The sequence below is a fragment of the Bos taurus genome, chromosome 3, assembly GCF_002263795.3.
Source record: "Bos taurus isolate L1 Dominette 01449 registration number 42190680 breed Hereford chromosome 3, ARS-UCD2.0, whole genome shotgun sequence".
Lineage (NCBI taxonomy): Eukaryota > Metazoa > Chordata > Mammalia > Artiodactyla > Bovidae > Bos > Bos taurus.
This window is the reverse complement of record NC_037330.1, coordinates 23,305,141-23,329,301: the sequence shown is the minus strand read 5'-3', so window position 1 is coordinate 23,329,301 and position 24,161 is coordinate 23,305,141. Positions and strand designations below refer to the sequence as shown.

At 40.7% G+C, this 24,161-nt stretch overlaps 1 protein-coding gene across 3 annotated transcripts in view; it reads right to left on the bottom strand.

The window, feature by feature from the left end:
* The window catches only part of NOTCH2 (notch receptor 2), a 175,284-nt gene that overhangs the window by 42,504 nt on the left and 108,619 nt on the right, over nucleotides 1–24,161 (bottom strand). For all 3 annotated transcript variants that reach the window (XM_002686114.7, XM_024990003.2, XM_059885021.1), the window contains 8 exons: nucleotides 18,519–18,752; nucleotides 17,008–17,163; nucleotides 16,320–16,508; nucleotides 15,032–15,145; nucleotides 14,106–14,219; nucleotides 12,211–12,444; nucleotides 7,279–7,389; nucleotides 294–486 (listed from right to left, as the gene is read on the bottom strand). In XM_002686114.7, the coding sequence (XP_002686160.3) occupies nucleotides 294–486; nucleotides 7,279–7,389; nucleotides 12,211–12,444; nucleotides 14,106–14,219; nucleotides 15,032–15,145; nucleotides 16,320–16,508; nucleotides 17,008–17,163; nucleotides 18,519–18,752 (1,345 nt within the window). The remainder of the gene's footprint in view (nucleotides 1–293; nucleotides 487–7,278; nucleotides 7,390–12,210; nucleotides 12,445–14,105; nucleotides 14,220–15,031; nucleotides 15,146–16,319; nucleotides 16,509–17,007; nucleotides 17,164–18,518; nucleotides 18,753–24,161) is intronic.

Below are 24,161 nucleotides of genomic sequence, written 5' to 3'. Positions count from 1 at the left end.
TGCAGTTAGTACTAAAAGCACAACAGCTAAAGACTCAGAAAATAACCCTGGACTCCTCGCATGTGCTAACTACCCACATGAGGAATGAAACATTCCTCCTTACTTTCCATCTACTCAGTCATGGGAGGCAGGGTAGAAGTGGTGACTTGGAAGACTATGATGTGGATCACCGACCTCTTCAGCCTAGTCTCAGTTCAAGTACTGACTAACTGCTACAGGGTATGGCCAGTACTAAAACTCAACTGGCTTGACACGGGTCAATAAGAAATGATAAATACACAACAGCTACTCACCCAGTGAGGCCCCCAGTACAGTTTCCATGGACACAGGGATTGCTCAGGCACTCGTTCACCTGTGAGTAGCAGCTGGGATGGTGGGGGCCCTCAGGGCAGATACAGCGGAAACCATTCACATCATTGATGCACGTTGCACCCTTGCGACAGGGATTGGAGGCACACTCATCAATGTCAATGTTACATCTCTGCCCTGTAGAGAAGGGGGACAGTTTCTGTCAAATCCAAAATGCTTAGGGAATAGACCCAGGACCATGAGATCTATTGTGCAGATACCTTTACCTGCCAAGGCTATAAAATGCTGTGGGCACCAAATGTCAAGACTTAAGGAAGAAGACATCCAATAGCACTTAGTGCCATGCAAGAAGGAGCAGAGAGCACTGTACTTTGATAATTTAACAAAGTTAACAAAACACTGGAACGGTGTTGTAGTGTTTCGACATGTGTTTCTTTACTCCAGTTTAGAAATGGGGAAACTTTACATCAAATATTCAAAAAGAGAACATCAAATGCTATCAAAGTTGGCTGCTCTTCTTGCTGCTGTTCGCAGAACTCTCAAGCTTTCCTTATCACTGTTGTCAGCTGGTTTACTGCACTCATTCTTGTAAGACTTAGTCAATCTTTTACATTTCTATATATGGTAAATTTCAATTAACAGGAATGTTCAGTGATTACCATTGAATCCCTACTAATGATTAAGTTGCTTAAAAAGAAAAGCCATTTGTTTTCACTTTTAGAATTGTATTAATCTATTTTCTGGCTCAGGAAGAAGAGAAAACTATAATTTCATTGTTCTCTGATCATTGAGAAAAGCATTCAGGGTCTCTCAATATAGACCAGTGGTTCTCAAATTTGAGTGTGCAAGGATTGCTAAAAGTACTTGTTTTAAAAGAAGATCCTTACAGCTCCAAAGTTACATTTTAAATAATGTAGGTGTTTCAGATACTACATTTTGAGAAATTATGAGGTAGACAATTATTATTTCACAAGTTATAATGTAAATGTTCATAATATATGAAACTGAAATGAATATGTTCTTCCTCTAAAACATACCCAAGATTGCACTTTGAAAAGATGTCTGCTATAAAGTGGAATAAAGTATGCCAGTTACCTATGAGTTTTGCTTTGTTAAGTTTTGAATAAATGAGATTTAACTATATATTCCAAAATGATATAAAATTTTAAAATAACCCATAATTCTGTAAATGAGTGGTGACAAGTAACTGCTATGAAGGAATTACAAATTTCAAAGAATACAATTTTCTGATTCATATAAAACCAGGCATTTTTATTTAAGAAAGAGTAACCCTGCAATTAGAACAGGAAATTCCAAATGAAATAGATACACACCCTTTTAAAGTATGGGTATTAACATTTTTTCACTCTCTACTGCTCTCTAAACCATTATTGGTAGTTCGTGTGGTAAAAAACCCATAATCTGATAGTAGTTGCTATTTTCCCTTTAAGTATTTTATTAATAACCAATTCTACAATACTACTTTCTTAGCTTCAACTTCTGATTTTTTTTTTAGATGTTTGCCACTGGCACCAAGATAAGAGCCACAAGTCTTCAACTACAGCGCTATCCTCTGTCTGAAATCCAGTGGAGAATGAGATGAAAAAGCTTTTTCAATTCTGTCTTTTCTTGGGAAAAATCTTCTCAGAAGTCATACTTCTCACATTTTCTTTATTTGCTTTTAAAGCTCTCAGCAGAATCAATCTTCAAGTCATCTTTAGCTGAGAGGGTTAAGTGCCTCTTTGTGTAGTCTACCTGGTGAACTGCAGCTGCTTCACTAGCAAATTCTCATCCTTTAAGTAGCATCGGAAATCCCAGTATTTCATGAACTCCCAGCACAAGGCTATGTACCTTACTGGGCTCAGTAACTACTGAATGAGGAGAAGGCAATGGCACCCCACTCCAGTACTCTTGCCTGGAAAATCCCATGGACGGAGGAACCTGGTAGGCTGCAGTCCATGGGGTCCCTAAGAGTCGGACACGACTGAGCAACTTCACTTTCACTTTTCACTTTCATACACTGGAGAAGGAAATGGCAACCCACTCCAGTGTTCTTGCCTGGAGAATCCCAGGGACAGGGGAGCCTGGTGGGCTGCCGTCTACGGGGTCGCACAGAGTCGGACACGACTGAAGTGACTTAGCAGCTTAGCAGCAACTATTGAATGAGAAATTAGCCAATGTCTCTTATTGTGTAGATAGATGCCTGACAAATTAGTATTTAATGAATGAAAGCATGGTATAGTCCAGACTCAAGAGTCTAGTGTTGGATGTCAGAGGTTCCACATGTGAGTGCTGGTCATTCATTCAGCAATATTTTCTAAGTGCTCCCTGAGTGCTACACAGTTTTAGAAAATGCTGGCTAAGTCCAGGTTCGATGCACGATACTGGATGCTTGGGGCTAGTGCACTGGGACGACCCAGAGGGATGGTATGGGGAGGGAGGAAGGAGGAGGGTTCAGAATGGGGAACACATGTATACCTGTGGCGGATTCATTTTGATATTTGGCAAAACTAATACAATTATGTAAAGTTTAAAAATAAAATAAAATTAGAAAAAAAAAAGAAAATGCTGGCTAAAAAGACAATTAAGGAGGCGCCTGCCTTCTGGGAACTCACAGTCCTAACAGTGAGACTCACTAGCTAAGACCATGGATACATTAAGCTCTTTCAGTTGCCTTATTTGTTAAATGAGGATAATAAAAATTCCCTAAGTTTTTTTGTTAATTTTAAATTAAGACATGATTGACATGTAACATTGTGTAAGTTTAAGGTATATGATGTGTTGGTTTGATATATTTTATATATTGCAATATGATATGTCCACAGAGTTAGTTAACACTTCTATCATGTCCCATAACCATCATTTCTTTTTGTGGTAAAAACAATTAAGATCTACTCTCTTAGCAATTTGAAAGTTTATAATGCAGTATTGCTGACTATAATCACTATGCTATGCATTCAATCAGAACTTATTTATCTAGTAGTTGCAAATTTGTACCCTTAAACAATATCTCCCCAATCCCCTACCCTCCTAGCCTAGACCCTGATAGACACCATTCTACTCTCTGCTTTCATGAGTTTGGCTTTTTAATATTATGCATTAAGTGATACCATACAGTATTTGTCTTTCACTGTCTGATTTATCTCACTTAATGTCCTCAAGTTCCATTCATGGTGTCACAAATGTCAGGATTTCCCTCTCTCTCATGGCTGAATAATATTCCATTGTATACATAAAAGGTATCTCCTTTACTCATTCATCCATTTGATGGACACTCTGGTTGATATCTTGACTATTGTGAATAATGCTGCTATGAACATGGGTGTGTGCAAATACAAATACCTCTTTGAAATATTGATTTCAATTCCTTTAGATACACAAGTGTAGAATTCCCAGACCTTAGGGTAGTTCAATTTTTAATTTTTTGACAACTGCCATATTGTTTTCCCATAATAACTGTAACATTTTACATTCAGATCAACAGTGCATGAGAGTTCCCCTTTTCCCATACCCTCACAAACACTTGTTATCTCTTATCTTTTTAATAACAACCAATCTTTCAGGTGTGACGTGATATTTCACTGTGGTTTTGATTTCCATTTTCCCAGTGATCAGTGATGCTGAGCATCTTTTCCTGTACCTGTTGGCCATCTGTATGTCTTCTTTGGAAAAAGAACGTCCTTTGCCCATTTTCCCCCTGATTCTAAACATTTGTTTTCCTTCATCGCTTATACTTCTTTGAATGTGTATACCTTGCTTTTACCTACTTCCCTAGTCTTTAGTCATTTTCTGATGTATGCAGTCTGGGTTCCTGATCATACCTTAAATCCTTTTAAAGCCATGACCTCATTGTCTACCACTTTTCCCATAACCCAGTGCTCCTCTGTGCTTAGCAGTATGCCTTCACTAATGGCTGGAGAACCAAAAACAACTGCGTGTTCAACATTTACAAATTTATAATCTATAAATATTTATTCACTTTACTCCTGATTAGAAAATCCTGTAAGAGACTGAAAGAAAGACGAGATTGTAAACCTCAAATCCATTTTTTTTAATTGAATTTGGTGATTTTATACAGCTGCATAATGATACTGTGATGAGGATTAGCTATATTGGTAGCTACTCATCACCATTATAGCCTTTCAAATGCTATTTGAAAGTCACTAGGGTTTGGTAGATTGTAAAGCTTTTAAAACTTTACCTGTTTCAGTCAATACTGGATTTCAAAATATAAATAATGATTTACAGCCTAAAAAATATAATCAGAATGTGGTTAAATCATGTAGCTCTGAGAATTAGAGTGAACATTACCAGTATTTTATATCTGGAAATTATTGGGAATTTTCCAGTAATATTTTCTAAAATTGGGTTTCCCTACTCCTAATGTGTTTTCATTTTTAAAGTGTTAGTCACTCAGTCATGTCCGACTCTTTGTGACCCCATGGACTGTAGGCTGCCAGGCTCCTCTGTCCATGGAATTCTCAAGGCAAGAATACTGGAGTGGGTTGTATAATTGACATATAACATTATTAGTTTCAGGTGTACAACATAATGATGTGATATTTGTATATATTGAAAAATGATCACTACAATAATTCTAGTTAACATCTGTCACTATACTGAATTTTTTTCTTGTTATTTGTCCAATTTTTAATTGAATTATTTGCTTCTTTACTATTGAGTTGTATGATTCTTTATACATTTTGGATATTAACTTTTTGTTAGACACATTGTTTGCATATATTTTTATCCATCTCTGTAGGTTAGCTTTTCAACATATTGTTTTTTGCCCCCCAGAAGTTCATTTTAGTTTTTGTTACTTGTGCTTTTGGTTTCATTTACAACCTATCTACTTTTATGGATCATTCTAAGAAGTTAGCAAAATAATGAACATGAATGTGAAACTGAAAAAGTAGTTTATACAACTGAAAAATGGTCTACTGAAGTGCCACATGATTTCTTACTTCCTATTCAATCAGTAAGTATAAAGTGGTCTGCGGAGAACAGAGAATTTTGTCTGAAAAAAAAATTCCCTTAAATCTGTTCAAGCTGTTATTAAAATTGTAATAAAAAGTTAACAGTATTAAAATAAAGGCAAGACTAAAACACCTTATATTTATGGGTCATGAGTATATAACGCAGTTGCCTCTGATATTTTCAGCAACTGACTTGAAAAAACAAATAGAAAAAATAGACGTAGAAAACAGTTCCAAGAACAGGGTACCACCCAGTAACCAAAACATTCCATTCCTTGGTTATGCAGTTTCATGCTACACCTTAAGTTTATTTTAGAATATTTTTAGCCTATGTCCTCCCTCCATGACCTTCCTGATTTGCTAAATGTTGAAAAGAGAGAGCATATGATTCACTGACATTTCCAAAAAGTTTAAGTCGAGTCTAAGGCTTACATATCTAAAAAGAAACCACAGCAGGCACCTACTTACGCTGTCCAGTCAAGTGGCAGTGAGTATGAACTCTGTAATAGAAACCCCCGGGGTGGAATGCTGGCCCTAGTGCACTGGTACTGTTACTTAAGCTCTCTGAATTCAGGGTTTCTCATCAATACTGTAGAAATAATAATAGTAGTGACAATGAGATTAGGCACTTGATTTAATGCCTACCTCAAAACAGGGCCTGAATAAATGGAAGCTATTCTCTTCTTACTACCTATGTAAACAAGTACATATGCCATTCTGTCTAAAAGAAATTCAGTTGGCTGTCACTGAATGTTGGAGAGACACATTTCAGGATACAGAAGTACATCTGGCTCCACACCAGCAGTGCTGGGTACTAGACACAAGAACTCTCATCATCCTGGTCTTCTGAGTGATATTTCACTGAAAAGAGATCATGGTGACCACGTAGGCCACAAACGTTCCTGTCTCATGTCCACAATCACACCAAGCAGTGCAAAGGATTGTGAAATACAGAGAGAGGTAAGTTCCCAGCAAGAAAGAGGCATCTCTTGGCTTTTTGACATCATAGTTTAAAAAGCTCTGTGGGAAGTTTCTCACATTGGTTGTAAAGGACCACATGTTATTTATGAAATGGTAACATCATTATGTAAGTGCCTTATTGTGTGTGGCATTGTCTAGAAGGAATGGGATTGGCACATGACACGCCCTCTGATGGTGCCTTTGACAAACAGATGTATCAGAAAGAGGCTCCATATTTCCTCAGTAGCTCCTAGTACTTTTTGATCAGGAAGGTAAAAGGTAAAGGTAATCTTATTAGCAAGAAAAAAGATAAGAGAAAAGACGCATGTGAGTTTGTGTGTGTGCACACATGCTGCGTATATAAATGTTCTAGCTGGGGGGTTTAATTAAGAATTTAAGAAGAATTATAACCAATTTTATTTTAGTCACTTACTTTCTCCCTCCTGGAGAGAAAATAAAACCCACTATGCTAGCCAAAAATAGGTTGCTTTGCTAAGTTTTGACTTTACTTAAGTACTTATAAGAGGAAGGACTCAGAAAAAATCATATAAGGTGTTCATAGAATTTTACCTTGGCCATGCCTTTATAGAAGGCATTCACTACTAAGTATAGAAAAATTTGAAAGCTATATAACTTAAGCACAGTGATGGAAACTCATGGTCTGAAAAGAAACTCTTTTTTAAGTAGCTATAAACACATGGCTTAAAAACCCTAACTAATGAGAAGTTTCATGTTACAGTTCAAGGAAGGCCTGTAAGTAGAAAACTGGGCCAGAGAAGCACAGAAACAACCTTCTAACCTTCCAAGAGACAAATAAGTCAGATATATTTGAAAGTAACTAACCTTTAGATGCCCTTTTCCCAAAGTGAGGGGGCTGAAGAAGGAAGGTCCTTCAACAGTATTAAAATAAAGGCAAGACTAAAACACCTTATATTTATGGGTCATGAGTATATAACACAGTTGCCTCTGATATTTTCAGCAACTGACTTGAAAAAACAAATAGAAAAAAGGTCCCAACAAAAAGGAGCATTACCTGTGAATCCTGGTGAGCAGACACAGCTGTAACGATTAACGCCATCCATACAGACTCCATGGACACACGGGTTACTTGCACAGTCATCAAAATTGATTTCACAATTAACACCTGCAAAGATGAAAGCAAAGAGAAACCGTGCAATATTAGCACAGGAATACCAATGATCTTTGTTTGTGATGCTGGGTGTTAGGAAATCTAATGAGTATCTAGCCAACCTTGAATACAGGAAAGTAGCATTTCTGAAAGTTCAGTCCTCCAGACCTTGTCAAAGGTATCATGAGGTCAAATGATTGTAATAATCACACTAAGCCACTATTTGTCTTTTTTATTGTGTTGGCATTAGCACTATGTTACAAAAGCAATGGAGGCAATTAAAATAAATTCACTGATTTAAAAAAAAAAGTCCACCAGACCCTGTGACAGAGTCTTCAGAACCTGGCAACAGTTCTTCATGATGTATGCTCCATCAAGGCAGAGATTTTTATCTCTTTTGCCTCAAGTATCCAGAGCAGCTTGTAGCATATGTTGCCTCATTTTAAGTACAAATTAGGGATCCAAAGTTAATATACAGCTGCAATGACAATTAGTTGAACTGATCCCTTTTACACACTGAACAATTCTCAGTGACAGGCAGCAAGGAGCCTGTCATCACTTCTGCCTTAATTCTGAGGCTGACAGTTTTCTATGACCTTGAATATAAGGTGCTTCCTAACTTTAGAAACATTGAAGATTAAAAAAAAAAAAAAGTGTAGCTCAGCAGTGAAGACATCTGCAAGGCAGCTGACAGCCAGCAGGAGGCACAGTAAGAGCTGTACTTTGATCTGTTTAACCCCAGCGGTGGGACACATGGGCAAATGGTGAGATGAGAATCGTAAATGAAGGACCCACTGAAGGGGCCCCGGTGAGCAAGCCAACGATTTGGAGTGGCATGAAAGGTCAACGGGAAGGGTATGGGATGGATTAATGTGAGAAGAACACTGGGCAGGCCATGACACGGAGTTGGTTTAAAGAAGCGGTGCCCAAGGCCAAGGACATGCCAGTAGGAACGAAAGCAAAAGGATGAATGTGAGAGGTCATAAGAGTTATAGTCCTTATCACTTGGAAACTGAGTCAATGAAGAGAATAAGGGAGAAGTCATGGAAATTCAGAGTTACCACACCTGGATATCTAGGAAAATATAATGCTCTTGACAGATGTTGTGAATGAGGAAGAGGAGTTGGTTTTGGAAGACCGAAGTCCTGGTTTTGGATCTTTGAATTTAAAACATTAACTGCTTATGTAGGTCTTATTAATTGATCTCCATGGACATGATTGCTTTAGAATATCAGACTGTACCCAACCAAATTATTACCCAGTTCCCATATTTCCATTTTGATGATAAAGCTATGGCTTTAGATTACAATAAATATCTTACTGAAAAAATGAAGAGCAATGGAGGTATGCCTGCTGGCATCTTAGCAGGAATCCAGAAAGTGCCAAACTGTACTGTACTAGTGTTTTTATTCTTCACCTCCATGTACTCAGTTAAAACAATACAAAAAAGATAGTTTCACTTAAGAATGACTTTGATGAAGCTGCCAAAATTATTAACTTTATGATTTGATTATACCTTGATCCTTGAGTATACCTCTATTGTTTTGCGTGATGAAACAGAAAATACACATAAAGCTATTCTGTGGCATGCCAAATTACAGAGCAGTCTCCAGGAAAAGCAGTTGTGTGACTGAGTACTGAACTGAAACTTTTTTCACAGAATCCCATTTTAATTGAAAGAGCAACTGACAGATGAACCAGGACTATTCAGACCTAAGTACTTAGCAAACAGTTAAGTGAAAGAAACAAGCCTGCCATTTCAAGGAAAACAACTATGACAATACTGTGCTCCAGAGGTAAAATTTAAGCTTTCATTAGAATTTTGGGACTTGTATCTACCACTATAAGCTTGATACTGACTGTCACTATTAAGGGCTAAAGTTCAGGACAAATCTTATGGAGTCATAGCTTTCTCCTGGGGTATGCTGCCTTCCTCCTGTATTCCCCAGATGAATGGCAGAGTTTCACTAGGAAAGTTACAGGTAACTAAATAGTAAAGATAAACCAATCCCTACTGTTACCACTACTCTGTAAAAATACTCACTATTATATTACTTAACATGAATTTAGTGATGAATTTGGATATCATAAAAGAATATCTTGGCAGTTTAAAAAGTCTAAAAATGAAGCCTCATAATTAGGATATAAACTAACAAATGAAATTTCCACAACAAAACGCCTAATATTTATTCACTCAAACTTTATGTGAATATTTATTCATAATTACTATATTGAAAATGTATCAAGTCATTATTGTGAACAAAATACTCTGCTTCCTACTTGATATAACTTTGTTTTTCTCACTTCAGTGCCAAACCAATTTGTGTTACACCCATTTTATCACGCACTTGTACAATTACATCAGCACAGCTAGGATGTGAACCCAGCTCTCTGGATTCTATACACTTCACTGCACCACACCGGTCACTGTGATTAATGTAGCTATGCTGCCTTGCTAGCCACAGATGAGGCAAAGGTTTCAATATTCCTTAATTACAAATGGATACCTTTAGGAGATGTGTCTAGCCCTTGATTGACAATCCCAATTAATCCACAACAGACCAAGGCAGGCCCCAGGAAGCCATGCAGTTTAATGGGACTCTGCCCCTAAACCCATGTTGCATTCTAGCAGGAACAGACACTCAGCTCGAGCTGGGCCAATGAAATTATCTCACTGGAACACTGGAACATGAACTGGGTGACCTATGGTCTGCATGTGGCCCTACTTCCCACTAATCCCCCCAAAGCCTCATTATTCAATTCTCACTTAGAATCTGTAAGATGCTTCTGTGTGCTTTCACAGAATTCCTTCTGCTTGTCTGTTTTGTATTTGTTGTTTGCTGATGATTCTTTGCAGTTTCTATAACTTGAAACTTCCCCCAAACTTACTTAAGATCACAGGTGAAAAAAGGCATTAGTAGTGATTCTGGGTAGTGTACTGCGCTTTAAGTACTTAGTGAGTGAGAAACCACAATTATAACCTGCAGATTGTAAAGTGTCCCTTCTATCCATATACTCATCCAAACCCCAAGCTACCAACTCAGACTATATTATGAGTGGGTTGTCGATTCTTAGATTGCAACTCAAGAGTCTATACATAATGGTTAATTGAGTGAATCCTTTTGCCCAGGCTCCCTGTACATGCCAAGTCCTTCTGCAAACATTACAGACCAATATCTCTTTATGTGGTCTGCATCTCTTTGTGTGAATTCTCCGAACAGTCACAGGAATGAAACTGGCAGTTTTCTGAGAGAACCTGTGCCTTCCTTCTCTATGCTGCCTGCACACCGCTGATATTTACTGCCTGCCTTTCTCACTGACAGCTACTTCCACCTTGACGTCTCTGTACTCCCCAGGGAACACACCTGATCCATCCTGGAATAATAATATAATCCCAAAGAAAACAAAATGCTTGCCAGCCCACCACTCACCCAGGTTTCCAGTACATTTTTTATAATGGGAACGATAGCAAAGCCTAAAACAGCCCCACCATTCTAAAGGCATCCATTCAATTGCTTGTAAATCTCTCAAATTTCTTTTCGTACTGCAATTTCTCATGTCTGGGGACCAGCCCGGAAGCAAATTGCTTTTGGAAGGTTTCACAAAGATCTATTCAGCTCTTTTAGAGAGTTATCTAAACGTGGGGAGGGGGAAGGCATTTTCAACTGGGAAGGCATGGGATGTTTTTCGTATGCTTGAGCAACTCAAAAAGGACTTTGTTTTCAAACTTGGCATGTACGAGTTCCTGGATGAAGACCAGGGCCTTTGACAAGTTTGAAGAAATGGATTTGGAAATAACAAAATAAAATGAGGGCAGCTAACCGCCTCCCCCACCTTTGCCCCCTACACAGGCCATTTTCCTTAAATGGAGAATGAGTTCTCAATAAATCACTCCTTGTATTGGCAGGTTCCCTTCTAACAAAGGCACACACTAGTTAATCTTCCACTAATACATTTTCCTTTGATCTGAGACACAGAACTTCTCTGTCCATTAACCACAGTTGTGACCATAATTATTCCTCAAATAAGTAAAACAGAATCCACTGAAATCTGTGAAATGCTGCTGCCTGAGAAAACAGCTCAACATTTCCCCAGGAAGGAGTAGCATGCCCTCACGACTAACAAGCCGTCATTCAACTGGAGGCAGGAAACAGCCATGAACTGGATGGGAGACGACAGCTCTGTATTCTAATTGACAATAACCCAGACATGTTGCATCGTCTCTCCTCTCCCTCTGAGTCCCCCAAATGCCCAAAGCCCAGCAGAGAAAAACAGCAGAAGAAAGATGACCCGTTAAAGATAGTGTGTTAGTTGCTCAGTCATGTCCGACTCTTGTGACTCCATGGACTACAGCCTGCCAGGCTGCTCTGTCCATGGAATTCTCCAGGCAAGAATACTGGAATGGGTTGCCATTTCCTTCTTCATTAAAAATACTGGACTCCAAAAGGGAGGAAAAACTACTGGAAGAATGGGAGGGATGGAGAGGGAAGGACCAACTTCATTAATCTGAGTAAGGTGGAAGTTAAAAAAAGACAATCCAATCCAGCCACAAAAGTAAGAAGGGTTTCAATTTTCAATAATAATTTCAATTTTTTGAAGTGGTATGCCTCCTTTTGATGAAAAACACATACACAGAATCATCACCTTTGCGAAGCTATTGTCTCTGACTTCCCTACCGGCTAGAGCTATCTGCCCCTGAGATGTTTCTGGCTGTGCTTCTCAGAATCAAGACTATATTTTTGGTACCAAAGCATGTGCTGAGAAAGTCTGAGAGATCCGTATAAACTGTTTTAGAGAAACAATGAAAACTCCAAAGGCAGTGAAGAGTGGGCTTACCTGACGTGCCTGGCTGGCAGTTGCACTGGTAACCATTCACCAGGTCGATGCAGCGACCCTCATTCAGGCAAGGGCTGCTGTAGCATTCGTCTATCTGGTCACTGCAGATGGCGCCCATGTAGCCCGGATTGCAAATGCAGGTGTAGGAATCAATGCCATCCTGACACTGGCCGTGGTGGCAAGGATCAGGGTCACAGTTGTCAATGTTCTCCTCACACAACACACCAGTGAATCCTTAGAAGGAATTGTACCCAAGAGACTTAAAACCCAAGGCGCACATTCCACACCTGAGCATACATGCAGCTCCAGCATCCTCTTAATCCTACACATCCCATATCTTAAACAATTCATACTCTGGGCCATAAGCAATTGGAACTGACTATCTGCACTATGTATAAGGCAAGCCTAGAGAGTTTTGTTTACAATGAAGTTGTTCAAGTCAGATCTGTAGAATTCAAATAGCTTTTCCTAAACGATCAATAATTTCACTGCAGAGACCTTTTAACTGCATCTTAATTGCATATTGGACTTCAGTGGGGAATAGCTCTTTATAATTTTCCTTAATATATTTATCTCTATATGCCTCTTCTCCCAAACCAGTCTGCATATATAGGTACTAAATTAATGACTTCACATACCTCATCTTTCCAATTCTGACCTGAGAGGACAGAGAACTTTTCCTTATTTCTCCCAACCTCCCAAGAATCTATGCAAATATAGTAAGTTTTTAACCAATACTTGTTAAATAAATGCCCAAGTTAAGACAGTTAAAAGGGGCAAATAAGAGTTCCTTTATCCAACCTTAAATCTTTTTAAGAGACTTTGGAAGGACTCTCCTCCCTTTTAAACATGAGTTCAAAGTTTAAAGTCTCTCCAGTGAAGGTTATACTCCATAAGCATAATCTAGCCAGAAGAAGACCAAACCTGAAACTTTTCCAACAGAGACCAGAGTTTGTGAAAAGAAAAGGAAGCTGAGTGGATCATCTGACAGGGTCTACTCTGAGAAGGCCCAATAAGTGGTAATATTCTAATACTATCGAAATAGTAATTCTCTGTTTATTTTTATGACTTAGTTTGCTTTTCTGTGATCACAAAAAAAGTCATGCACATGATGCTTAAAATCTTTTAAGAATCCATTTTTTAAAATAAGAAAAAATGTCCTGAATTATATTTATAACTTCTCTTAAACAGTCAGATAAAAAAGAAACTGGGAAATTATCTTTTCTAATAATTTCTAGTCCTTCTCTACACAATAATGGTCTGTGCAGAAGCAAATGTGTAACAAGAACTGTCTGGCTTATTCAAATCCACTCCCAAATTAGAAATGTCGCCACAGATCAGAAATGCAGAATATTTGTAAACACTCTTTTTGATTCTAGTAGCAGGAGTCAGGAAAGAGGACCCAAACTTTCCCAAATAGAGCTGTCTCCCCTGTGCAGATACACATTTGACTCTCAAAGCATCAATCGTATTTATGCAGAAAATCTCTGCACTTGCCCACCACTGCATTTCTGAGCCTTTGCTCGATCCCTTGCCTCAAAAAACAGAGACAGGCCTCTTGCTGAGAAGCCCCAATGACAAATAGTTTTCAGCTGGAATTCTTCCCTTTTCCAGAGGAATAAGGCAAGCCAGCTGGAAATTCACCATTGCCAAAATCTGCCCTAGAAAGACGGAGACACCAAATGGAAATGTCCAGGCCAGGCCATCATTGTGGTGAAGGAAGCAGGCGTTGTAGAAGGAAACAATGAGAGGAGCAAGAAAGAGGCTGGAAGAAGCCCCTTCTAAACACAGAGCAGCCCATTAGTAGACTGGCCTGGCAGGGCAACGAGAAGAGGACAGTCTCCTATTTAGTGCAGCTGGACCTACCAGGGGAATAAGAAGTGAAAAATGCTTACCTGTGGCACACTGGCACTCATAGCCATTCGGGTGATCTATACACTTTGCCCCATTCAGACACGGAGTACTAGAACAGTCATCAATATCAATCTGGCAAACTGGTCCCGTGAATCCTTCAAAGGGCACATGATGACACAAGTCAAAGGATTATCTTATGTTTTCCTTACTATCAGAATGATGCCCAAGAAGAACTGGGCTGTTACTGGCAGGGTTTATATCCCTGGATCAGCACATGGAGAATTATTCTCCTGAACAGGTACCTGGGATAACGGGTGAGGCTCAGGGCATCAGAGGCACCAGGGTGTCTCTCTCACCTCTTTTTCTTCCCAGTATAGATTTCACTTCAACTTAAAATAGGAACTGAATGCATACAGGCAGAACCCCCTAAGAAGTGAATGTAGCTGCACAGGAACTGGGACCTTCTCTCTGAAGAAACAACAAGAGAGGCTATAGCCTAAGGCAGAAAATTCAGCATGTCTTCCACAATGGCTGAGGGGGGCAAAAGGAGAGACACAGCATTCTTTGGAAAGAACTGACTTGTGCTATTAATGTACCCATGGGTGAAATGTCTAAAAATAATCATCTCAGAGAAAGGTTTCAAGAATATGACTCACAGGAAAAAATAAAATCCTGAATAATCTAAAACTAAGGGCTTCCGTGAGGTATGAACTTTCTGAAATGTACACACAGACGGCGAGGTCATGGGCCATTCAGAACAGACTTGGACTTCTGGCCACAGAGGATTTGGAAGATATACTAGCTGAAGCAAATCCCCCACTTCTGTACACACACACTCCTATCCCAAAGCGCTCACTTTAATGACTTCCTCATGTAGAGCCCACACACATTCTCTCCCTCCTCTCTTCCCTGCGGTCAGTCGGCTTTGTGCTTTCAAAGAAAACAGGGGCAGGTGGTGGGCACTTACCAGGCGGACACAGACACTGGAAGCGATTGACTTTATCCACACACTGTCCATTGTTCACACAAGGGTTGCTCTGACATTCATTTATCTCCAACTCACAATGCACACCTTTGAAACCTGAACAAAATGGACCACACAAGTGGCTTAGAAAAAGACAAAGGCATATTCTAGCCAAGAAAGCACAAATTCATAAAGATGACTACATCCTCTATGAGTATGAACTTTTCTGCAGAGGGAAAGAGGACTATGCCGTGATTGAAAACAGTCACTGTGAGCATCAGTCAGACACGGGCATATTCTGGGATATCCATGTCACTGTGGAGACGGAGAAGAGGTTACCTCCAAAGACCTTGGTAAGACCTAGCACGCCAACAAAGACTGAACTACATTCTCTGATCAGTCCAGGCACTGCTTTCGGGACAGTGCCAGGCCCACAGGGTCCCCAGTCCTAAGGGCCAACTGAATGAATCAGAGATGCTGTTGTACTCGGGGTGTAAGTCAAAGTTAGGAGGGCCTGCCAAGGCTAGAGCGGTTAGCACCCGTAATCAGGCCAAGCAGCCCCTGACAGCTGTCATTTTAAGCTAAAGTTCAGCTGTGCTCTCTAAGGATTCAAGCAGAGGTCTCTGCAGAAGAGTTCCAAGATATAACACAGCATGTGTATCTCACCATGAGATAAACAGCAAGTTCCTATACAATTATGGTAATATTATTTTCTATAAATGGAATGGTATGCTATTTGTAATATATCAGGGGATAAGGAAAGCTTGCTATTTAAAGAATTTTTATGATAAATACTTTATTAAATCAAAGTATACTTGCATTTTAAAAATCTTCTGAATTTTTCTCTCACAAGTATCTGGATTTTGACACGATGGGACTGTTTTCCATAGTTCTAAGAATTTTAACATGAGCCTTAGTCCTTAAGGGTCCCCTTGCATGTGTGCATGCTAAGTCGCTTCAGTTGTGTTCAACTCTTTGCGACCCAATGGATTATAACCCATCAGGCTTCTCTGTCCATGGGATTCTCCAGGCAAGAATACTGGAGTGGGTTGCCATGCCTGCCTCCAGGGAATCTTTCCAACCCAGGGATCAAACCAATGTCTCCAGCAGATCCTGTACTGCAGGCAGATTCTTTACCACTGAGCCACCAGGGAAGCCCTAAGGGTCCCGTGGCTAGGGATTAAATTCCAACAGAGCTTACGGAAATGCCATGCTGTACTCAGTGCTCTGCCTAAGAGAAGCGCAGTGCAAGGTCTCTGGTCTAGACCCCACACACCGACGGCCCATGTACCTGGCATGCACAGACACGTGAAGCCTCCAATCTTATCCAAACAGGTGGCATCATTCTTGCAGGGGTCTGAGTGGCACTCATTGATGTCCATCTCACAACGAGGTCCTGCATAGCCCTTCAGACACTCACAGTGGAAGGCACCATCTGTGTTCACACATTTTCCTGCATGCTCACAAGGATTGCTGTTGGCTGGAAGACACAAGCACCCATAACCAGGATCAAAGCACTCGATGGAGCTTCCACAAATGTGGACTACAGAAGTGGGTCAGATTAGTAGCATTAGGGCCAGTCCTTTAATAATCTGATTCTCAATTTCTTACATCATTCTAATCAATCAATCAATCAGAAATCAATCAATCAGAAAGTAAATAAATAATTAAATGAAGAAGGAAGAAAGGAAATAGGGAAAGAAAGACAAATGAGGGCAATCTCAACTCTCGTGTGTCTCTGCTGTTCTTATGCCCAAACAGTCACTAAGGTAGGGATCCATGTTAAGAGTCAAGCACAAACCTTCTATATATTTGAATTCCCAGGATAGACTATGTGGTTACACTGAAAGGTCAGTTGTAAACAGGGCATGTAACAGGTCTGAGGTTTGGATGAAATATGCACGCAGAGTGAAATGTGCTTCAGGTGAAATGTCGGCTGAGCTCGACTGACAGGAATAGGAAAGGTTCTGTGTACTCACCCATGGCACACTCATCCACATCTTCTGTACAGTCACTCCCTTTGTAGCCTTGTGGGCAGGTGCAAATATACTGTCCATTCAGAGGGTTGGTATCACACAGCGCCCCCTTGTGGCAGGGGTTGCTGATGCACGCGTCATCCAGATGACATAAGAGACCTGTCACAGGGGTGGGGAAAGGAGAAGAAAGAGAAAATGTCCCTTACCTGGGGAATGAGTTTCTCTTTCATAGAGGATTGAACACCTTAGGACTGGCACATCAGAATCCAATGTGAAGATTTAGAGGCAATTTCCCCTTTGCGGGATCCTGCCTTAGGGACATGCTACAGCTAACTGCAAAGCAAGAAGCTTCTGTAGACACCTCTCTCTATACTCTGAATCTGAGCCTTCAGCTGGACCCTTCCTCAAGGGTAGATAATGTGAGGGATTTGCGAGATGGTTAGATGCTGGAGTCAGGAAAAGGGAGATATCCTCCCCACTGGGCTGTCATGTCTAGCACATAAAAACGGAGGCTGCCCAGTTCAATCTGAATTCCAGATAAACAATGAATAATTATTTATTCTATGTCCCAAATATTACATACATCCTATATTTTAACTGGCAACCCACTTTCCCAAGATCATGCTACCTGATGATCGTGGGGCCACCTGCATTTCATTAGCCTCAGAAGAAAAAAAAAAAAAAAACCAGCTGAACATCATCAGCCTATACTTGGGCAGCTTTTTAATAGTGTCAACATTCCTGGCTCAAGTGCCCTCAGGACTCTGAAGACATGACTAGGCCCCATGTTCTGCATAGTTCACATGGGAACTGGATTTTCCAGTCTGCAATTAGCTTAAGAAGAGGTGACTAAGGCTTCTTCTACAAAGCTGGAGGTGGGGCTTTTGAAAAGGCATAGATACAGGAACATTTCAAAACCGCTGGGCACAAAGTTCTATCGCTAAGCAATCTCCTTCTGTAACATTCCTCCTCTCACTGCTCTATTCCTAGACCCAGAACTGTTAAACTCAGAGGCTAGAGCGATGTTAACTTGCAGTTGGTGAAAACCTTCCCCTACAGGGCAATATTGAGAGCTGGAATACATTTCATTGTTTCCTTCTTGCTAATCTTTTCTGAGTAAATGGATTATTTCTTCTTAAAATTAAGTGCCTACCTCCGTTTGTGAGTAATTTTGTCTTAATTTCTGAGAAATTTACCTTAATTTCTGAGCTGTCTTTTAGCTTAAAATCTTAAGGAGGTAATAGATGTTTCCAAGGCAAGAGTTACTTTCATTCTGGGGGGATGAAACACTGAGGTACATGGAGTTGAGAGCTAAAAGTCCTAAGGAAGAAGACTGACTTCACAGCACTTTGGCTACCAATTACATTTCCAGAAGCACAGCTTTGGGTGCCACGTTCCAAAAGATGAAACTTAAAAGGACATACCCCAAAAGGGATGAAAGAGACGGAGGCAGAAGTCCTGAATGCTCACCAGCCCTTTCACCCTTTCCAGCTCTGTTCTTCTGCCAGCCTTACCTGCCTTTCCTTCTGGGCACATACAAGAGAAGGAGGCCACACGATCGATGCAGGTAGAGCCCGGGGTGCAGGAGGCGAAGGCACAGTCATCGATATTCTCACTGCAGTCGTCCCCACTCCAGCCATTCACACATACACAGCCATAGCCCCCGTTGCGGTTGGTACAGGTGCCCCCGTTCTGACAGGCATTGGGCTGCAGCAGGCACTCATCCACATCCTCTGTGCAGAACTGTCCTTTGGGGGGAAAAGTGTCTTTGTTTAGGGCTCTGAGTCTCAGAGGATTAGTACCATACCAACCCCCACATGTTCTTCACCCTCATGTGACCTGCGTGAACTTATGGCAAAATTAACTCACAGAAACCCAGTTCTCACATGACTTTTAAGGCCACCTAGAGACATCCAAATTCTAGGCAAATAATTTAGGGAAGGCAAGTTCTATCCCTAGAAACTCTGACAGCATGAAGTCTAGCCAGCCTACCAGAGAGAAAATTGAGTCTTGTAAGAGCCTTAAATCAGATTTGGTTAAATCCCCGGGACAATGAATGTGAGAAGAGCAAGGAGAGAAGGGTCTAAGAGATGAGTAAGGACAAGAAGCAACCTTAAAAATCAAAATGTTAAGGCTACCATTATGTATCTTGACTATATCAATGTCAATATTCTGATTATGATATTAGATAGTAGTCTTGGAAGGTGATGATGTTACCATTGGGGAAGACTTGGTTAAAGGTAAACAGTATTTCTCTGTTAATACTTATAGCTTTCTGCAAAACTACAATTATCTCAAAATAGAAGGTTTAATTAAAAAATACATGCAAGAGCAAGAAAGGGCAGAGAGAAAAATCAAGCAGTTAAGGACAATAAAAGCCTTGGTAAAATATAAATGAGAAACACAAAGCCAAGATGAAGAGACTGGAGCCAAAGACGGAGCAGTGGAATAAGATGTAGAAAGTTTACCTCACTCAACAGAAGATGGAAAAGGATCAGTCTGTTCTGCCTGAGGAAGCAAACTAAAGGATGATAAACATGAGACCACCAATGGATATACCACAGGCCACCGCAGCAGCAAAGGGCAGGGGCTGTGGCAAACACTCTCAGGCCCCATGACGGGGAACAGGAGTTATTTATAAGCTACTTAAAAGCAAGGGATTTGTAACTGACCAGCAGTCAAGTGCCAGGTTACCTGAGTTGTAAAACAAGTTGATGAATCTTTCTTATAATAAGTTGTCTTTTAATAGGTTTAAGAAGCTACCAAAGGGAATGAATATTCAGATCATATGAATTCTCTAAAACAGAACATGACAAAACCCTCATGATATCCTTAATTCTTTCTTTGTAAAAAACTCACTGGATAATTCAAAGAGGCACTCTGATGCAGAAGCCTCTTAACGACAAAGCACAGGGCATTCATACTCAGAAAACGCCAGGGCTATACCTAGTCCCCAGATAAGAAGTCAGCTGGCTCAAGGACTTTCAGAGTCTGCAAAGTGCCCAACTGTGCAGCCAGCATTGCCAGCAGGGGCTTCTGTGTCTGAGCCAACCTAACTGACCACCTATTCTTTACTCCTATTTAACCAATGCGTCCATTTTTACAGAACCAACATCATTCTATTGCACTTTGATTGTACATCCATCTCCCATCACTGGGCTGCAAGCAAACTCAGTTCAGGAGCATTTTTTGTATTCCCAGCTAAGATCCCACTGCCTAAGATGGCAGTGTGTGGGCAACTCCGGAACTCTGTGCTCAGGGCCCCTCCTTCCGTGCTGCTCTTCTCACTCCACTTTATCCATATAATACCTGAAGGAGCCACCACATATTTACATGATCATATCTTCCTGATCCAGGATGGGCATATGATACAAGCTATGTCACTGTGTCTCTCTTCCAAACTTTTGGACTAGGGACCCTTTGCCACATGGACTAAAAGAAAAACATGACCAGTCTACATATGGTGTGATACTAGTGAATCGGAAGTGCACAGAAAAGAAAAACAGAATCTGGGGACATTCAAGTTACTAGCTCCAGCTGTTCCCAAAGACTGGCTGTTTCTAAGCCTATTTACGAGCACAGCCAGTCTGAGAGATGTCCCTTCCAGCAGGTTTTCCTAATTTGAGATGGGGATCTGTCTGTTGCATCTGACAGCATTAACTAGTACAGAGGGAGGGAGGAAGTGAAGGAGCAATCATTTCCCCCAGGGTAGATGATGTCAGTATAGAAAGCTTTGCTCCCTTACTTTTCTGGCAGAAATGCTACCTCAGAGTAATGGCAGATGTGTTGTTAAGATGCAGGTGGGATATAGAAATGAAAACATAACCAAGAAGCAGGTGAAGAGTTTCTGCAACCTGGGAATTCCTCAGAGTCTTGTCTCTTACACTAATGCTAACTCAAAATGCCTATGCTACCATCAAACTTAACTGACTTGCTGCTTGTGAGAAATTTGGAAGTTGTTTTTCTTATTGGTTCCATGACAATTCTGAGTACAAGACACTGTGTATTTTTTAAATCTCATATATATTTCATATAATTATGTAACACCCAGCCACTTAAATATTATAGTGAGACAGACTAGGTTAACGAAATAATGTTTGGAATAAAAATTTTGTACTCTTGGGAAAGGATATCAAGAGTCACTGATGGCTTACTGTGAACCACGTATTGGGCTTGAGGTGTTGCGATCACTGTCTCATTGAGGAAACGTGTCCAGAGAGGTGACATAACTCACCTATCACGAGGCAGGGGGTACAGGAGGACTGGGATTTGAACTAGAGCTGCTGACTCTAAAATCCTTGACAAAGACTTAAGGTGTGAATCTCACCATATCAAAACAACCTCTCTGCATCTCAGTCTTCCCAAGCACACAGAGGCATTGGGAAGGAGACAGGATGGGGGAGGGGAGGATTAAAATCATGACTCATATGATCGGATTACTGGAAAAACTTATGACTTCAAATTACTATCCAAAAGTCAAATGTATTTTTTGAGTACAGTTGACTATTTTTCCAATGAGATTGATTTTTGAAGGTCAAATACCTAAGGCATTTTGGGTTTGGTGTCAGATCCTGTTAGAGAAATCAAATCTGGAGAGTCAAAAGAATCCTGGCTTATACATAATCTTTCATAGAACGGATCATTTTCCTCTAAGGTTCAGGCATATTTCTCCAGAACAAAACAAAACCCCTCCCAGGCATATTTATGCCAGAATTTTTCCTCATTCCAATTCCAGCAACCAGTTATTACATTTGGAATGTTAGAACAGTGACCAGGGTGCCACAAAATTGCTTGTTCCAAAATTCCCAATGGAAGGTCTACTAACATACTGCACTTCTTTCATGCCACCTCCCTCTTGACAAAGGAGGAAACCAATGCAGAGCCTAAAAATAAGAAACATGAGGCTCAGAAAGGTTAAGTAACCATCAACCCTACCACCCCTGCCCAGAGTCGTAAACTGGTAAGTCAGAGGCACTGTCATTCAAACCCAGATCAGTTTGACTCTAAAACTACTGTTCTTTCCACTATAGCAGAGTTAATTATCCAACTCTGGGTCTGATCAATAAGACCTACAGACTAAGTCCCTGATTCTCGGGTCTTAAAGACACCTAAAAGGGATGGAAGCATGAGTCAAGGAAAGAAGACCGTTGGTAGAAACTGACAAAGACAAAAAGTCACTAAATACTGAAACAGTAAAGTTTCTTGGTGATATTCTAGAGAGGATGGGTGCATTCAGCTTTTCCACTACTCCATGGCAAAAAAGCATCAGCCTGGGCTGGAGGAAGAAGGTTCACTCAGGTTTGTGGGGTTAGATCTTGAACATATCAAAGGGACTGGAGTATATTCTTGAGTTGGGTTTAAAACAAGAAAAGGCTGGAGATCATTTGAGGCTCTGAATTCTTATCTGAATTTTGAACTTGATATGACAAAGGAGAATTATTGCAGGCTCACTGGTGAGGGAAGGCATGATCAAATCTGCCTATGAACATTAGTCTGCCAGTAGAATATAGCATGAACTAAAAGCAAATGGCTTTGTGTTAGTTGGGAGAAAAGGAGAAAGCACTAAGTTAGGAGCTAGCTACCTAGCATATAAAAGCCCCTGGTGAAAAGACAGAGCTGCGTTCTTTCCATGCCCTACCTAGCTACTACACCTTCAATCCAAACAAGTCTCAGCATGTACCATCATCTGTGCCAGCACACAAACCTTGCCGGTGAACTCCCAAAATATGTTGCACAAGGCTCGGTTGGGCAAGTTTGTGAGGGCATCAATTATCCCTCTTACTAACTTCACCTGCCAGTTATTGCAAGTTACTGGTATCTAACATTGGGATTAGGCAGTGGGCTATTAGGTTTTAACCATCTCCTATTAGAAAGGGAATAACTTGTTTCTAGAAACTACTTTCTCTACTGCCATATAAACCTGGACTAACTTGGTATGAAGGCTGACACCTTAAACACTTGGCCTGCTAAGTCGCTCAGTCATATCCAACTCTTTGCGACTTCATGGACTGTAGCCCACCAGACTCCTCTGTCCATGGGATTTTTCCAGGCAAGGAATACTGGGGTGGGTTACTGTTTCCTCCTCCAGGGGATATTCCTGACCCAGATCGAACCTGTGTCCCTTAAACCCACATCTCTTATGTCTCCTGAATTGGTAGGTGGGTTCTTTATGTTAGCGCCACTAGTATATACTGATAATTCTCTGGGTGATAGCTTTTGCCTCCTAAATGTATCTCAAGTCTCTATCTTTCCTTCATATATTTTATTCTAGCCACATGGCTTACTGTTGGTTCCTTAAACAAGTTCTTTCCTACCTCAGAGCCTCTGCATAGCCTGTCCTCTCCACCTTAAATATTCTTCTTCCTCTTACTTATATGGCCGATTAACATCTCACACCTTGACTTTCAGCCTTCCCTCATAGCTCAGTTGATAAATCATCTGCCTGCAATGCAGGAGACCTGGGTTCGATTCTTGGGTTGGGAATATCCCTTGGAGAAGGAAATGGCAACCCACTCCAGTATCCTTGCCTGGAGAATCCCATGGACAGAGAAGCCTAGCGGGCTACAGTCCATGCGGTTGCAGGAGTCAGACACGACTTCGTGCCTAAACCACCACCACCACCTTGACCTTCTTCATAACTTAGGTAGATCTTCAAGCTCACATTTCCTCTTTTTTATCCTTCACTGCATCTACTCCATTCAGTCCATCTTGTCATTTATCAAATGGTGTAATTTTATATTCATTTACATTTTACAGTCTCTGTTAGACTAAAAGTTCCATGAGAGCATGAATTCTGTTGGTCATTCACCTCAGTTTATATATCAGCCACTGTACCAGACACTTGGCGTCAGTGATGAAACAGACCTTAGATTCAATCTAACGTGCTCATTTTACAAACAAAACTAGGACCAGAGAGGTATAGTGACTTATCCATGTTTACACAGCTAGTTAGAAAAAGAATTAGAAATAGACAAACTTGGGCTTCCCTGATGGCTCAGTGGTAAAGAATCCACCTGCCAATGTAGGAGACACAGGTTCAACCTCTGATCCGGGAGGATCCCACGTGCCGTACAGCAACTAAGCCTGTGCCCTGCAACTACTGAACACGTGCTCTAGAGATTGGAAACCGCAACTACTGAGTCCACCGGCCACAACTA